The 17,998-nt window shown below is 31.8% G+C and overlaps 1 protein-coding gene across 1 annotated transcript; it reads right to left on the bottom strand.

The window, feature by feature from the left end:
- Window positions 1–6,782: 6,782 nt before the first annotated feature.
- On the bottom strand, window positions 6,783–17,772 carry LOC139524270 (cilia- and flagella-associated protein 418-like). The gene is made up of 6 exons (XM_071319005.1): window positions 17,528–17,772; window positions 13,354–13,420; window positions 11,604–11,662; window positions 11,301–11,366; window positions 9,522–9,670; window positions 6,783–8,996 (listed from the first exon to the last, which is right to left on the bottom strand). The coding sequence occupies exons 1-6, from the start codon at window positions 17,626–17,628 to the stop codon at window positions 8,899–8,901; spliced, it is 540 nt and encodes a 179-aa protein (XP_071175106.1). The 5' UTR covers window positions 17,629–17,772; the 3' UTR covers window positions 6,783–8,898.
- Window positions 17,773–17,998: the final 226 nt, after the last annotated feature.

Raw genomic sequence — 17,998 nt, forward strand, 5'->3', positions numbered from 1 at the left:
CTTTTGTCTGTTTTTGTTTTGCCTGTTAAGAAAGTGGCAGTAAGGAAGAAATAGCCTTATAGGTATTACTATCCGGCGATGGTGACACATTGAAGCTATTTGTTACAGCTTTATATTTCAGAATCTAGTACACCTGGGTGCTACATTCCTTGTATGGAGAAACCTTATGTAACAAAGATTATGTCTATGTCCATTGTCCTCGACCTCATTTTCATGGTTCAGGGACTGTTTAAATAAAAAGTGTTTTTAGTCATGTGTTAAGTGTTTGTCGAGTCTGCAAATTCTGTCACAGAAAGTTGACATAGGGATAGTGATCCAGTGGCGTCGAAATAACTTTTAACCAGGTGCTCCGCAGGGCGCAGCTTTATACGACCGCAGAGGTCGAACCCTGAACAGTTGGGGCAAGTATGGACAAAACATTCAAGTGTGATACAGCTCTGAATTTGGATTGTGATCAAATTTTTGACATTACATGGTTTTTTTTTACACAAAACAAATGTCAAGATTTTACAAATCAATTAAAGATTTCTTCTTCAAACTTTTAAAATCTAAAATTAAATAGTTGACACAGCATAGGTTTCTGACACAGAATGAATGTGGTCTAATGAACTTAAAAGTTTTTTTTTGCCTTTGAGCAATTCACTATGCTGTTGAATATTAATCCTCTCAAAAAAATGTTTGAAGAAATTTTCTTTTTATTTATGAAATCTGAAATGAGAAAAATTTAAACCCCCCCTTTTTTTTCACATCCCCGTTTCCCTTTTTCCAAAACTGATATCAATTCAAATTTCTAATGGAGTTTGCAAAAATAACTACTCTTTTAAATACATCATAAAATATTAAAATGTAAAATAAAGTGCTTGTTATCACTGAATGGTAAAGATTGGTTGGTAGTAAAAGTGAATATACATTGTTTATTGTATAAAACAATAAAAAAAACTTCATCAGCAACATTTTATATTGGCAAATTTCCAATGAAGTTATTTACATAAAGTTATTGGCAAATAAAAATAGAAAATGACATCATAGTCATGTCTGGCAAATGTCCAACATACATTATCTAAAAACATTTTAGATAAGATAAGGAAAAAAAGCTTCATCAGCAACATTTTATATTGGCAAATTTCCAATGAAGTTATTTACATAAAGTTATTGGCAAATAAAAATAGAAAATGACATCATAGTCAAGTCTGGCAAATTTCCAAAATATATTATCAACTACTATTCTGTACAAAGAAAGATAACTCCAATTGAAAATTAATTGCTATTGCACAATATTGTGCAATTAGATATTTCTTGCTATTGTGCAATACTGTGCAATTGAAAATTTCTTGCTATTGCACAATACTTGATATGAAATCCTGATTTGGACCAACTTGAAAACTGGGCCCATAATCAAAAATCAAAGTACATATTTAGATAAAGCATATCAAATAAGCCCAAGAATTTAATATTTGTTAAAATCAAACTTAGTTTAATTTTGGACCCTTTGGACCTTAATGTAGACCAATTTGAAAACTGGACAAAAAATTAAGAATCTACATACACAGTCAGATTTGGCATATCAAAGAACCCATTTATTCAATTTTTGATGAAATCAAACAAAGTTTAATTTTGGACCCCCATTTGGACCAACCTGAAAACTAGGCCAATAATTAAAAATCTAAGTACATTTTTAAATTCAGCATATCAAAGAACCCCAAGGATTCAATTTTTGTTAAAATCAAACTAAGTTTAATTTTGGACCCTTTGGACCTTAATTTAGACCAATTTGAAAACGGGACCAAAAATTAAGAATCTACATACATAGTTAGATTCGGCATATCAAAGAACCCCAATTATTCAATTTTCGATGAAATCACACAAAATTCAATTTTGGACCCTTTGGGCCCCTTATTCCTAAACTGTTAGGACCAAAACTCCCAAAATCAAACCCAACCTTCCTTTTATGGTCATAAACCTTGTGTTTAAATTTCATAGATTTCTATTTACTTATACTAAAGTTATGGTGCAAAAACCAAAAATAATGCTTATTTTGCCCCCTTTTTGGCCCCTAATTCATAAACTGTTGTGACCTCAACTCCAAAAATCAATCCCAACCGTTCTTTTGTGGTCATAAACCTTGTGTTAAAATTTCATTGATTTCTATTTACTTATATTGAAGTTATTGTGCGAAAACCAAGAATAATGCTTATTTGGGCCCTTTTTTGGCCCTTAATTCCTAAACTGTTAGAACCAAAACTCCCAAAATCAATCCCAACCTTCCTTTTGTGGTTATAAACCTTGTGTCAAAATTTCATAGATTTCTATTCACTTAAACTAAAGTTATAGTGCGAAAACCAAGAAAATGCTTATTTGGGCCCTTTTTGGCCCCTAATTCCTAAAATGTTGGGACCAAAACTCCCAAAATCAATCCCAACCTTTCTTTTGTGGTCATAAACCTGGTGTTAAAATTTCATTGTTTTCTATTCACTTTTACTAAAGTTAGAGTGCGAAAACCAAGAAAATGCTTATTTGGGCCCTTTTTGGCCCCTAATTCCTAAAATGTTGGGACCAAAACTCCCAAAATCAATCCCAACCTTCCTTTTGTGGTCATAAACCTTGTGTTAAAATTTCATTGATTTCTATTCACTTTTACTAAAAGTATGCGGACGACGACGCCAACGTGATAGCAATATACGACCAAAAAATTAAAATTTTTGCGGTCGTATAAAAAGCTTTATATTTTTAGAAGGTGGAAGACATGGATGCTTCATACTTTGTATATAAATGCTTTATGTTATGTAGTTTCTGTCTGTCCTTGATCTCATTTCCATGGTTTAGTGAATACTTGAAAAAAAGCTAAATTTTTTTGTAATGTTAATTTCTTTCGTGTTATTAGATTAATTTGATAATTACATTTAGTATGAGCGTACCTTGCAAGGTCTTAATGACAGTCAGACGGTTTTCATCTGATCTAGACCTCATCTCATGGATCAGTGATCAAGGTTAAGTTTTCATGGTCAAGTCCATTTATCAGATACTATAAGCTATTGGTCTACTATATTTTGTGTATGGAATGATTGTAAGGGGTAGATGTCAGTCTGGAAGGTTCTTCTGACCTTGTTCTCATTTTCATGGTTCATTAGACAATATTAAGTTTTGTGTATTTGTCTATTTATCAAGTACTAGAAGCAATAGTTCAACTATACTTGTAAGGAATAAGCATACAGTAAACATGTACATATAGATTAGATCGTTGGTTTTCCCCAATTGAATGGTTTTACACTAGTAATTTTGGGGGCCCTTTATAGCTTGTTGTTCGGTGTGAGCCAAGGCTCTGTGTTGAAGGGCGTACATTGACCTATAAAGGTTTACTTTTATAAATTGTTATTTGGATGGAGAGTTCTCACATTGGCACTCACACCACATCTTCCTATATCTATGGCTATCTGAAAAATTTCTAAAACTATAGACAAACCTTAAGAAGCTGGATAGTGGATATAAATATTGCCTACTCCCTACATCTTGCCATTTATATGAAGCTGCAAACCACATATAAAATCATTCCATTCAAAAGAAAAGTTTGACAGATTTTCTAGTACAATGAGTGTGGTAAAAGGTTTAACTATTGGTAAACAAGAAGTGATTTTACAACTTATGTAACCAGATGCTCCACAGGGTGCAGCTTTATACGACTGCAGAGGTTGAACCCTGAACAGTTGGGGCTAGTATGGACACAACATTCAAGCTGGATACAGCTCTGAATTTGGACTGTGATTAAATAGTTGACACAGCATAGGTTTCTGACACAGAATGAATGTGGTCTAATGAACTTAAAATATTTCATTTCGTCGCTGGGCTTCTAAAATGTCCTACAATGTATATGCATTTTTTGGCTAAAGATACTTTTTGACACCAATGGTCTGGGCAGCAGGAAATCTTTGGTATTACAAAATAGCATACAGTTAGACCAATCAAAATGTGTGAAATAAGACATATTACAAAATTGGCAATGTCAGTTGTTTGTAAAGTTTGCTTCCAAAATGTATGAAAACTTGAAAATCGTTGTAGAATGGCTTTGGGAAAAAAATAATTGTACATTTCTTTATTTCTGTGAAAATAATTTAAGTTCTTGGATAATCCAGAAATGTCAAAGTTTTTATTTCACTGCTTATTACAAAAATGTTCAAGTTCACATACGACATTTTGAAAGCATGCCAAAAATTTTAAAGCCTGTTTGTGAGAAAAAAAATTCTTGAAAAATTTGTTATTTACAACATTTAGAAGCCCAGCGACGATTTGCTTTTGAGCAATTCACTATGCTGTTGAATATTAATCCTTTCAAAAAAAAAAAATATTTGAAGAAATTTTCTTTTTAATTTCTGAAATCTGAAATGAGAAAAATTGACCCCCTTCCCCCAATTTTTTTTCACCTCCCCAGTCCCTTATTCCAAGAATGATCCCAATTCAAATTCCTAATAGAGTTTGCAACAATAACTACTCATTTAAATACATCATAAAATATTAAAATATAAAATGTCATACAGTCATGGTGAAAATTAATATTAATTAACTTCTATAAAACAAGAATGTGTCCAAAGTACACGGATGCCCCACTCGCACTATCCTTTTCCATGTTCCGTGAAATTGGGTAATAATCTAAGTTGGTATTAAAATTAGAAAGATTATACTATAGGAATCATATGTACTAAGTTTCAAGTTGATTGGACTTTAATTTTATCAAAAACTACCTTGACGAAAAACTTTAACCTGAAACTCCCACTTTCATTTTCTATGTTTAGTGGACCGTGAAATTGGGGTCAAAAGTCTAATTTGGGTTCAAAATTAAAAAGATTTTATTTACTAAGTTTCAAGTTGATTGGACTTCAGCTTTACCAAAAACTACCTTGACCAAAAACTTTAACCTGAAACTCCCACTTTCATTTTCTATGTTCAGTGGACCGTGAAATTGGGGTCAAAAGTCTAATTTGGCTTTAAAATTAGAAAGATCATATCATAAGAAACAAGTCTACTAAGTTTCAAGTTGATTGGACTTCAGCTTCATCAAAAACTACCTTGACCAAAAACTTTAACCTGAACGGACGGACGCACAGACGAACAGAGCCACAGACCAGAAAACATAATGCCCCTCTACTGTCGTAGGTGGGGCATAAAAATAAATGGGGAATGTGTCCAAAGGGACACAGATGATGCCCCCGCCAGCATTTAACGCTATAAAGGAACATAACTCAAGAACTGTAAAAGTGAAGCTGCCACAAATTGAACTTAAACTGAGTGTAGAGGTAATAAGCATTATATACACATTTCATATAATTTAGTTGAGACAAACTTAAGTTAAGAGAACAGAAACTAAAAAATTCTTCAATTTTTCCATTTGTAAAGGGGCATAACCCTAGAATGGTAATCAAAGTGCTTGTAATCACTGAATGGTAAAGACTGCTTTAATTTATCAGTTGGTAGTAACGTGAATATTGCATTGCATGTACATGTATATTGTATATAGCATTGATTTAAGTTGATTCAACTACTAATCTCGGACAAAAAAAGATAACTCCAATTTTCAAAGAAGATTTCATAAAGCATTGGTTTTAGGTGATTCAACAACCATTCTGGAAAAAGAAAGATAACTCTAATTTATTGTCTGGAAACTGCAAAAATGTTTGTTTTTGGGCCCTTTTTCCTAGACTGTTTGCCCCATAACCCACAAAATATATCCCAACCCTCTACTTATGGTATTCAACATTGCGGTACAATTTCAGAACAATTGAAATACTTATACACAACTTTCTGTACTGACACTAGATAAATGCTTGTTTTGGGCCCCTTTGTGCCCTTAATTCCTAAACCTTAGGGACCATAACCCCCAAATTCAATCCCAACCTTCCTTTTGTGGTTATTAACATTGTGTTAAAATTTTATTGATTTCTATTAACTTATACTAAAGTTATTATCCGGAAACCATCCATCTTCAGACGATGCTGACGACGCAGATGACAACGTGATACCAATATACGATTGCAAAAATGTTTGCAGTCGTCTAAAAATAGCTTTTAAGTACTAGCTTCAAATCAAAATCATCATTAAACATTAAACCTTTCGGAGTTCCACTCAATAGCAGCCAATAAAATTTTGACAAAAGTTTCAAACAAGCAAACAAGAAGTGGCTATACAAGGAGGATGATAAAACTGCTTATTGGCAACAACCCAACATCATTAACCTGCTCTTAATTATAATCTTTCCCTTCATAAAATCACAAAATACTTTGATGGAAGTTTTCTATCTAAGGTCAGACAGACTTATGTGTGGGGTTATTAGACCTGTTGTCATCTTCAGTATAATGCAGATAAAAAGAAGTGAAAATGACAAGTAGCACATTAATTGAATGTGGTAAATATCCATAGTTCCAAGGAACATTAATAGGGAAAGACTTCAACTTACATGTATCAGAGCATCATACCAATACATACCTGCCAACTTTTCAAACTGCCCATGGGGGTTTTACATGCAAGATTGATTCTATAGTTCTACAAAACCATCAAGGGGGCCTTTAAATATATTTTAATGTTGTTTTTTGGCTTCTTCATACTATTACAATCCTACAGCCATTGTAAAATTTATTATTTTGTTTAAATTGTGGACAAATTTGCTCTTTCAAAATTTCCATTAGGGAGCTTCCATGGGGGAAATCCCCCACAAATAGTGACAGTTGGCAGGTATGCCAATATGTTCATCTGTCCACCAGTGATTTTAATGTCTTGATATTGATTACAAGAAAAAATTTGATTCAAAATTTATTTTCAACAAAAATTCACATACAAAGTTCACAATAAATTATATCAACATGAAACAAATATAATGAAATACAGAATAAGTGCAACCTTTCCTTCTTGCTAAAACAAACATACAATAAAGACGGTTATATATTAATTTTCTGAATAATTTCTATTAAAGCAACAACCTAGCACTTACTATGCATCCAGCATTTACTATTTTAATTAAATCTGACGACAATTGTTTCACACTTTGGGAATGTTAATTTGATACTGTACAACCTTGTCATATTAATACCAATTCAACTGAAATATAGATCCTTTGTCCATGCTTCACTTATACAAGGACCATACAACAGTTAAATATGATAAAATACTGCCGGTATCTGTTTGAATTGTGTTTTTCTAATGGCTTTCTATAGAAATGTTGAAAATGCAAACATACAAAAACTGTATACAATATTGAAATTCTGTAGTTTCTATTGCACTTCAAAATCATCTTGAGACTTTCTTTGGAATTTTAAAGGCCATTTTAAAAGAAAGATTTAGTCAGATATATTTTAGTGTTGAAATCACACTTATCATAAGTTAAACACAATATTATCTCCCTTGCAAACACTAAGAAATGCAAGTCTTAAATGATCTGCCCATTCTCTGTGAAGACGTAACTGATAAGTTCTTCAAAATAATCTGGTAAATAGAAATAATAGAAAAAATTAAGATAACTTAAAAAAAAAATAGCCATAGAATGTAGATAATTCTTTCCTAGTATATCAAGCATTGAGAACATAAGGCTATAGTTTTGTGTAAAATTGGTATTGCTATCAAAATAAATTCCTCGGGTATTAACTTCAATATATTTTTCAACTGGCTGTTAGTGTCAGTGTAGAACGCTTCTAATGCAATTCTCTCGATAAATGAGAAAACAATATGATATACATTTGAATGTATATTGCAAATATCATAGTTTAACGGATGCTTTTTAAATGAGCAATTTTGGTTTAGAAATGACTTTTAATTGGTGGGGATACGATATTTGTTATGATTATCAGTGTTACTTTTTTTTCAGTTCCCTATTCACCAGTTTACAAGCTGTTATATAAGTTATAAATAAATATGACTAGTATGTTAGCAGAGTAAATCAGTAAATCCTACATCAATATAGATTGCACAAACCTAAAAACCCCAATAAAAAAGTCTAAATTAAGTTCAAATTTCTATTTTTATGGAATAACAAACAAATATATTATATAGAAAAGTTTCAATGTATGGACAATGTTCGGACCATTACTGTAAGATTGATACATGTATATCATATGCTAACCACAATATCAATTGAAGGAACTTCTGTTAAATATTTTTCACAGCCCATTCTTACAATTCATGCATCACTTGACAAAATCTTAAAATTAAATCTATTGTTTATATGACTTCTGTTATATTGTGGCAAGAACTAAATAAAATAGAAAATAAATAAAGAATATGAAACTGGAATAACCCAACATAAAATATGACACAAATCATGAGCTATAACTTTTAAATATTTGTGGTCCCATTACACATATCATTTAATGTCAACTATCGTGAAGACATACAAACTATTTTCCCAGCATTATGAAAAGGCACATCAGTGAAAAAGAAAGAAAAATATTACAGCCTTAAAATTAACTGAGAGAGAGAGAGAACATATACAATGGTTGGTGAAACTGATTTAACAGTATAAATTATTTGACATCAAAACAAAAATACCTTCATGTCATAAATAGAAAATCTTTGACAAAAATCTATTGTTGTAAATTAAAACCTGGATTATATATTTTTCTGTAGTTGAACTTCATCAAACAAATTAGCAGCCAAATACAAAGTGACCAATGTAAGCTTCTTGTCAGCCATTTTTGTGACAATGTAAGATTATGCTAATCTACAAGTGAGGAGACAGTTAAACAGTGGTGTATAATCAAACATAAAAATACATTCCAATCTTTTGAACACATTTTGAAGTACAATGTATTATATAAATTATGACATTTGTGGGTTGATCTCCCAATAAAACAGAAGTGATCACATGACAAAATACATGTTTGTAGAAGATGGTTCATGAATCAGATCTAGATCTAAGTCTCATCAATGTTTTCCACACACCCATTTAAGTTGTGGATCTTTTAGTTGTGTCAATTCTTTTATAGATCTGAATGAACACTGACAACAATAAGCTCTGTATCCTGCAAGTAGAAGAAGTCAAACTTACTGTTAGTGATATATTAAAACTATTTGTACTTGTACAGAAGTTATATTAAGTTTCAAAATGTTAAATTTCATAAAATTATGTCAGTTGCCAGTAGGCTATTGAAGCAGCGCTATAAAGACAGCAACACATTAGTTTATATTGAAGAATATATTGTTCACTAATTCAATCTTTTAGTTATTACACAATCTTCTGATGTCTCATTTGTCATTGTTAAAAACTTCTGAGACATCCTACATTGTTTACCATGACTATGTATGGTTCCTTCATGGCAGAGTCTATTGTGTGGTTTTGTTTCATTCATACCCCTACATCTCTTCATATTTATTTTTAATTAAACAGATGTCTTATGATCGTCTTTGTTATTAGGTTGCTGTCAGATTGATGTATACCTGACAACTCCCTTTTTCCATATGTAATAGCAATAAATTATGTATTTCTTCCTAATTAGCAAAGCATAGACATAGAATCTGTATCTCAATTAGATTATGTCTTCACTTACCTTTTCTAGAATTTAAATTTGACTTTAACTTTTGGAAATCTGGAGCATGATTCCTCAGAAATAAATAGTCTGTATCTGTGGTCCACTCAAAGTTATCAAAACTGACTACTTTAAAATCACAGGATGTACATCTCATTTTATCACAGGTTCTATAATTGAATAAAAAGTTATGGTAACAAACATCTCAATTGATCACAGGTTCATTAGATTGTAAAAAGAATGATTGATTAACATATTTGTTAAAAGACAAACTTCTTAAAAAAAAATTGTATGCAAAGTAAATTCAATTATCTAAGTAAAGCATTGATAATTAAATGTATTTTATTTCGTTTGAAATAAGGTTTTTCCCGTTTGCTATTTGTAGTATTATTTATAGATGGGAACTAGTATAACTAGTTCGGATACTGGTTTTGTAACAGTATGTACTATTAATAAGTTTGATGTTATGTGCAGGAGGCACGAGGAAAGTTTTGGCGGTTTTTATGGGTGGGGTTTAAAGGTACTATATAAAGTTTGGGATTTAAATGTATTAGTATCGAAGGTGCTCGCAGTTATGTTGAATTGAAGTTGGTCACATAGGTATATGTGCAGTTGCTGCTATGTTTATTGTACGTACAGGCATTGGAGGTATTAGCTGGGGGAAAAGAAACGATGCGATAGAGGAACAATGTTATATGTCATGTGTTTATATATTGTTTCAATCGAAGAAATATGTACAATAAAGTAAAATAAAATATTGTATCGCAAGAGAAAATAATATGTTACTGCGAGCAACTAATCCTATATCTGTGTTTGTCTTGTTTATAGCCTATTGAATTTAGAGATTAAATGCTTTAAATTCGGACGAGCAGGGTGAGGGAGAATTTAATTATATTTATGTGTTTCTTGAAAGACCTAATAGACATAATTTTAAATCAGTATTGTTAGTTCTACAGTCTTTACTGTTAGCTACTAGTTCAATGCCTCAGTTAAATTGATTCAGACTAGTGAGTTTTTGCAAAACTCTGTTGAGTCACATAAGAACAAGAACGTGTCCATAGTACACGGATGCCTCACTCGCACTATCATTTTCTATGTTCAGTGGACCGTGAAATTGGGGTCAAAACTTTAATTTGGAATTATAATTAGAAAGATCATATCATAGGGAACATGTGTGCTAAGTTTCAAGTTGATGTAACTTTAACTTCATCAAAAACTACCTTGACCAAAAACTTTAACCTGAACTTCGCACTATCATTTTCTATGTTCAATGGACAATGAAATTTGGGTCAAAATTATAATTTGGCATTAAAATTAGAAAGATCATATCATGGGGAACATGTGTGCTAAGTTTCAAGTTGATTGGACTTCAACTTCTTCAAAAACTACCTTGACCAAGAACGAACAGAGGCACAGACGGACGGACGAACGGAGGCACAGACCAGAAAACATAATGCCCCTCTACTATCGTAGGTGGGGCATAAAAATGCCAAAATATTGGTCTTCGGACAAGTAGTCTGAAAAGATTTTGACTGTTCTAGGGTAAACCTCTGTGGAGATTTTTATGTTTTGGAGTCTGAATGGTATTGTGCATAATTTCTGTAGAAAATCTCAATATTCCAGATAAATAATAGAATTTGTTCTGTTCAAAACTGACAAAAGTTATGTCAGTCTTGTCGTCTTTCTTTTAATGTATGTTTGTAAATCAATAAAGTTGAAATAATTGGTTAAAAAATACTGAGTTATCTCCCCTTATTAGTTAATCTACAATGCTTTTAAATAATGTTATGGTATACTTACTTTTGACTCATGGATGTTCCCATACCACAAGAACAGTTGGCACCACCTACATATATTGGATAACATCTGAAAAACAACATTTTAAACATATTTTAATGACATACAAAAATAAGGATTTTGTGTCAATATAAATGATTTAACTATGAAAGCATGTGAGAAGTAGGTTATCCCAAACAAAACAAAAATAATTATCTTCTTTGACAAAAAGCTGTTTTTAGACAGATAAGCTATAAAAGTATGTCAAGCATTCCTTTATATACATGACCATTTTCTGTTACATAGACCAAGTGATATCATACTCACTTCCTAGCTGTCTCTGTTCTGGCATCATAACCATTTGATTTAATTGGTTTAACATCTGGCTGTAATATAAAAGAAGTAATAATTGCATCTTCCACTAATGACAACATTCAAACTTAGCTGTATTTACAGTTAATCAAGTCACAGTAATATGTCCTTTTGAAGGATGCATTAAGACTGCATTGAACATTTTAAAACATAACAGATATCATTCATTTTCCTTTTGTATTATATTCAACATAATCTAAATCAGAACTATTACTGGGTAGTTGTCTCACTGGCCATCATACTACATCTCCTTATTTTTATGCTGCACATTTGTGTGAACCAAGTCTGCTATCTCATAAACATGTTTAACCCGCCGCATTATTGCGCCTGTCCCAAGTCAGGAGCCTCTGGTCTTTGTTAGTCTTGTATTATTTTTAATTTTAGTTTCTTGTGTACAATTTGGAGTTTAGTATGGCGTTCATTATCACTGAACACATTGAAGCAGATACAGCGCAAAGAAGCGATTTTCTGACAATACTAGACGCGACTCCACTCTCCAGTTCCCTTATCATATGGTCTATGAACGCAAAAAAAATGAGACTTTCCAATACTGTTTTGGCGTGTTTGCAGGGTGATTGGCTCCGGTAGTCTGTCGACCACATGGCCTCTGCATATTATCAACGATATCGAAGGGTTCGGACAATTCTAATGCTGATGGGTACATCTCATTCCAAACTGATGAACCGTACACTGTAAAATGTGCTCCAAAACTACATGTCTTAGACTGAGTATTACAAATTCAAATCTTATAAAACTTTTATTCTGAAACCAAATGCCGTTATTTAATGATATTTCATCAATTAAAAAAGTGACAACATAGATGTTTCCTTTAACATTCAATTTGTAAATTTTTATTTTGCCATTTTTTTTTTTGCATGCCGAATCGATGTGCACGCAACTGCGTGTTAGGGTATAGGGAGCAATGAGTCTAGGTACAGATTCTTGTCTAAAGTTTTAAGACTGGTAGTTGTCCTACTTGACATGTGGTACAGATTCTTGTCTAAGTTTTAAGCCTGGGAGTTGTCCTTCTTGACATGTGGTACAGATATTTGTTTCTTGTATAAGACTGTGCTATCCGGCCTAACATTTGATAAAGTCAAAGATACCTGTCCTAAGTCAGGAATCTGATGTTCAGTAGTTGTCGTTAGTTGTTTTAGTTTTTTTATATGGATTAGACCGTTAGTTTTCCTGTTTGAATGGTTTTACAATAGTAATTTTTGTGGCCATTTATAGCTTGCTGTTCAGTGTGAGCTCGAGCGAAAGCTCTGTGTTGAAGACAGTACTTTGATCTATAATTGTTTTCTTTTACAAATTGTGACTTGGATGGAGAGTTGTATCATCGGCACTGATACCACATCTTCTTATATCTATTGTCTTATTGTCTTATTGTTTAAGATTGTTTGTTATCCTGCTTAACATGTGGTACAGATACTTGTCTTTTATTTAAGAATTTAAATTTAAGTGCTGTTCTGCTTGACATGTGATATAGATATTGTTTAAGACTGTGTGCTATCCTCTAAATGTCTTCCTGGTTATGTCTATTTTATTCGCTTTTACATGTATTATGCTACCCTTCGCTCTGCCATGAATCCGATATCTACTTTAGTGGTTCTACTTTAACTACATATCTATATGATTAACTTAAACTACAAACCAGTGGTTCTACTTTAACTACATATCTATATGATAAACTTTAACTACAAACCAGTGGTTCTACTTTCAAATCATCTAATATCTGGTCCAAATCATCATGATCTTCACTTGCTTTTCGCCTAAAATTTATAAACAAAAGCAATTACATATATATATAAGTACGTCTGAGTCAGTGACAACTCTACAACAGATTTATCCATCGGATCACCAGTAATGATGGTGATACATGGCTGTTTACATTATGTATATACAACTCGTCTAAACATCAACCCAACAATGTTAGATCTGTAAAGGTGGTCGTGTGGTCTAGCACACCGGATACAGTGCAGGCGATTTGGTGTCACGATATCTCTATAGCATGGGTTTCGAATCCCGGCGAGGAAAGAACAAAGAAAAATTTGCGAAAGCAAATTTACAGATCTAACATTGTTGGGTTGATGTTTAGATGAGTTGTATATACATAATGTACACAGCCATGTATCACCATCATTGCTGGTGATCTGATGGATAAATCTATTGTAGAGTTGTCACTGACTCAGACGTACTTATATATATATATACAAGTCTAAATTGAAAACTACGTTCAAACCTATGATTGCGTTGGATAAAAACCACAATTTTTATACATGTGCATGTAAAACAAATTTCGTTGTAGAAGGGTCTAAATACAGCACAAACAACATTTTCCAAAAGACCAAACTAGAGGCTCTCAAGAGCCTGTGTCGCTCACCTTGGTCTTTGTGCATATTAAACAATGGACACAGATAAATTCACGACAAAATTGTGTTTTGGTGATGGTGACGTGTATGTAGATCTTACTGTACTGAACATTCTTGTTGCTACAATTATCTCTATTTATACTGATCTTGGCCCAGTAGTTACAGTGGAAAATATTTTTTTTAAATTTACCAAAATTATGAAAAATGTTAAAAATTGACTATAAAGGGCAATAACTCCTTAAGGGGTCAATTGAAAATTTTGGTCATGTTGTCTTACTTGTAGATCTTATTTTGCTGAACATTATTGCTGTTTACAGTTTATCTCTATATAAATATATAAATATTCAAGATAATAACCAAAAACGGCAAAATTTCCTTAAAATTACCAATTCAGGCATGTCAGGGGCAGCAACCCAACAAAGGGTTCATCTGAAAATTTCATGGCAGATAGATCTTTACCTGATAAACAATTTTAACCATTGTCAGATTTGCTCTAAATGCTTTGGTTTTTGAGTTTTAAGCCAAAAACTGCATTTTACACCTATGTTCTATTTTTAACCATGGCAGCCATCTTGGTTGATTGGCCGGGTCACCGGACACATTTTTAAACTAAATACCCTAATGATGATTGTGGCCAAGTTTGGAATAATTTGGCCCAGTAGTTTCAGCGGAAAAGATTTTTGTAAAAGATTACTAAGTTTTACGAAAAATGGTTAAAAATTGACTACAAAGGGCAATAACTCCTAAAGGGGTCAACTGGCCATGTTGATCATGTTGACTTATATATAAATCTTACTTTGCTGAACATTATTGCTGTTTACAGTTTATCTCTATCTATAATAGTATTCAAGATAATAACCAAAAACAGCAAAATTTCCTTAAAATTACAAATTCAGAGGCAGCAACCCAACAACAGTTTGTCTGATTCATCTGAAAATTTCAGGGCAGATAGATCTTGCTTGACCAGATAAACATTATACCCCCATGTCAGATTTGCTCTAAATGCTTTGGTTTTTCAGTTATAAGCCAAAAACTGCATTTTACCCCTATGTTCTATTTTTAGCCATGGCGGCCATCTTGGTTGGTTAGGCCAGGTGAGCTAAAAAGTGAAAAAGTATATTTAAACAAAACGCATTTGACTAACAGGTCGAACAACTGATGTTCTTTAACCCTGCTGACTGCCATTGGCGATTGCCAAATAAAATTGATCACGAGATGTACATGATGTAACAAAATGGATCTTAATAATATAAATTTAATACTAAACTGAAAACAATAAACTTGTGGCCAAGATGTTGTGCCACAAACACAAGGTGTCAATATTTTTTTTGTACACCAGATCTAGATTTCGATAATATATGTCTCTTCAGTGATGTTAGGGATCAAAACGGTATTTGGAAGGTCATATAATTTACCCTCAATTTTAGATAGACTCTTGAATTTTAAGAGTCAATATAGGAAGAACGGATCATATAAACCGGAGGGAAAATATGATACAAGCCCAAACGAAAAAATATAAACGTTGGATAAAAACCGCATTTTTTATGCGTGTGCATGTAAAACAAATTTCGTTGTCGAAGGGTCTAAATACAGCACAAACAACATTTTCCAAAAGACCAAAAAAGTGAAAAAGTATATATATATATATATATATATATATTATATATGTAAAATTTGTAAGTAAAATAAAGAGTTGTGTCAGAGTTGTCAAGGTCTTTTCATAATTTTTTCCACATTATAGAAATTCAAATCTCAGGGTATATTCAATTGTAGCCATAAAATAAAAAAATAAAACATCTTTATAGACTGTACTAAAAAAGCTTTATTTATATTTTTTCTGTAATTATTGCACGAGTTGTATCTTTCTCAGATTTGTTTTATTCCAATCTGTGTGGCTTCTTTATCAATGGGCATATCAGTGTTTCATAGATTTCAAAACCTTCTATTTACTCGCTAGTAATAACTACCAACTGAATTCTGTTTTAAATATTTTGCATAACAGGGGAGATAACTTTCCTGTAAAATCTTTTTGCAGTGGATTTAGAGTTTTTGATAACTTATGATTTTATCTTTCTCATAACTTACTCTGTATTTGTTAAGAATATAGGAGTTATTGTGATCAAATGTGCTTTTAAAAACTTATAGAAGAGCTTAGAACCAGAAGTGCCTCTGGTATATTTTAAAGAATATAAAATAAAGTGTTCAACACTTGCACAAATATTATAAGTTACTTTGTTTTGTCAATCATCAAGAATAAAAAAAATCTTTGTAATTATACTACTGAGGGGCCTGATGGTCTCTGTAAAGCAAAATATTGTCCTATGAAATATTGTACCACAAGACAATATTTCACGACTATGTATCATGAAATATTGTCCTCTCCATAGAAAAAATGTCCTGAGAAGGAAATTGTGTCTGTATATAAACAATATTTCACAGATGAATACTTTGGAATTTTGTCTTGTTAAAGGGAGGTTATATTTTGTGTGAATTAAGACAATATTTCATAGATGAATACTATGAAATTGTGTTCTGTTAAAGGGAGGTTATATTTTGGTTATATTTCGTGAGTATTGAGACAATATTTCATAAACAGATTGTCATGGAATTTTGTCTCATGAAGGGGAGGTTATCAACATATATTCATGTATATAGGATTTTTTTCTGCAACATCTGCATGTGCCTGTGTATATATTTACAAAATAAGCAATTGTCAGTACATTACTTATATTTGTACAGTATAATGTAATAAAATGAAACCTACTTTAGACAATTGTTTAATCTATAATAAACCATTTGTAATCATGGTAATGTTTCAATGCAAATTTGAAACTCACTATTAGTCAGTTAGTAATAATATAAATTCTCTACTATATGTTGTTGTTGTTGTTGTTATACAAAACAATTTCAGTTATAAATCTAAAAATGTGCATGCTGCATGCTTGTGTACTGATTCTAATTGTGAAATAATTTGATTAAAAAATGTTTTCAAAGCCAGTATTTCATAGTGAACAGGTGAAGTATTGTCATGAACAGAATTTCATAGTGGAATATTGTCCAGAAGGAGGTGACAAAATTTCATGGACAAGGACACTATTTCATTATGAAATACTGTCAGACAATATTTTATATGAAAATTTGTCCGACAGACAATATTTCATGGAGGACAATATTTTATGTTACATCTCATCACCATTCTCAGAAAATAAATTTCCATCATCATGTATCACGAAAATATATTAAAAAAAATCTGTAGAAAAACTGATCATGATAGCAAAAATGCACCTATCACTAAGAATGACAATGACCCATCAGGCCCCTCACTACTCCTTGTGGTATATTATGTTGATAATAACATGATTTACTTTCATTTCTGATTTTCATTGTACACACTGCTCTCTTTTTATATATCTCAAAGACTTAACCTGACAACATGTACCTATTATAAACATGACATGATCCAGATTTCACATTTTAAGTTTATTTTAAAACAATATTCAAACAAACCTTGATTTTATACAACTTGATGTCTCTTTGCCTTTTCTTCTATCTTTAGGGCAGTATTTTGTTTCTACTTCATCTAACAAATCATCTATATCATCAGCCATTTTATATTTTAGAAATTAAAATAAGATGAACAAGAAAAATGTGCTACTTAGCTGTCACTACCAAACATTTTTCTCTGTACTTCCTGTGCTTACTGATTTAAATTGCTTTTGCTACTTTTTACCTTCAAAGAATTAAAAAAAGGTAACAGATAATATAAGGGTGAACTTGATTTACAAACATATGATTTTTTTTATCTGGAATCGACCTGTTGTCACAACTTTTTAAATCCACTTGAGTTTTTAAATTGTAATATTTTCATTTATACAAACTGTTTAATAGTAATATTTTTTCAGAAATAAAGCATAAAGGAATTGAATAATTCATTGGATTATTAATTTATTTATTCTGGTTGTAAATTCGTTTTGTTCG

The sequence above is a fragment of the Mytilus edulis genome, chromosome 5 (assembly GCF_963676685.1).
Source record: "Mytilus edulis chromosome 5, xbMytEdul2.2, whole genome shotgun sequence".
Classification (NCBI taxonomy): Eukaryota; Metazoa; Mollusca; class Bivalvia; order Mytilida; family Mytilidae; genus Mytilus; species Mytilus edulis.

Excerpts from the sequence above, each read along its gene's own strand:
- LOC139524270 (XM_071319005.1), bottom strand. The coding sequence starts at position 17,628 with ATGGCTGATGATATAGATGATTTGTTAGATGAAGTAGAAACAAAATAC. Across the intron at positions 11,367-11,603 it reads AGAACAGAGACAGCTAGGAA|ATGTTATCCAATATATGTAG; the intron begins GTGAGTATGATA and ends GTTGTTTTTCAG. Across the intron at positions 9,671-11,300 it reads GGAACATCCATGAGTCAAAA|AACCTGTGATAAAATGAGAT; the intron begins GTAAGTATACCA and ends ATTCAATTATAG.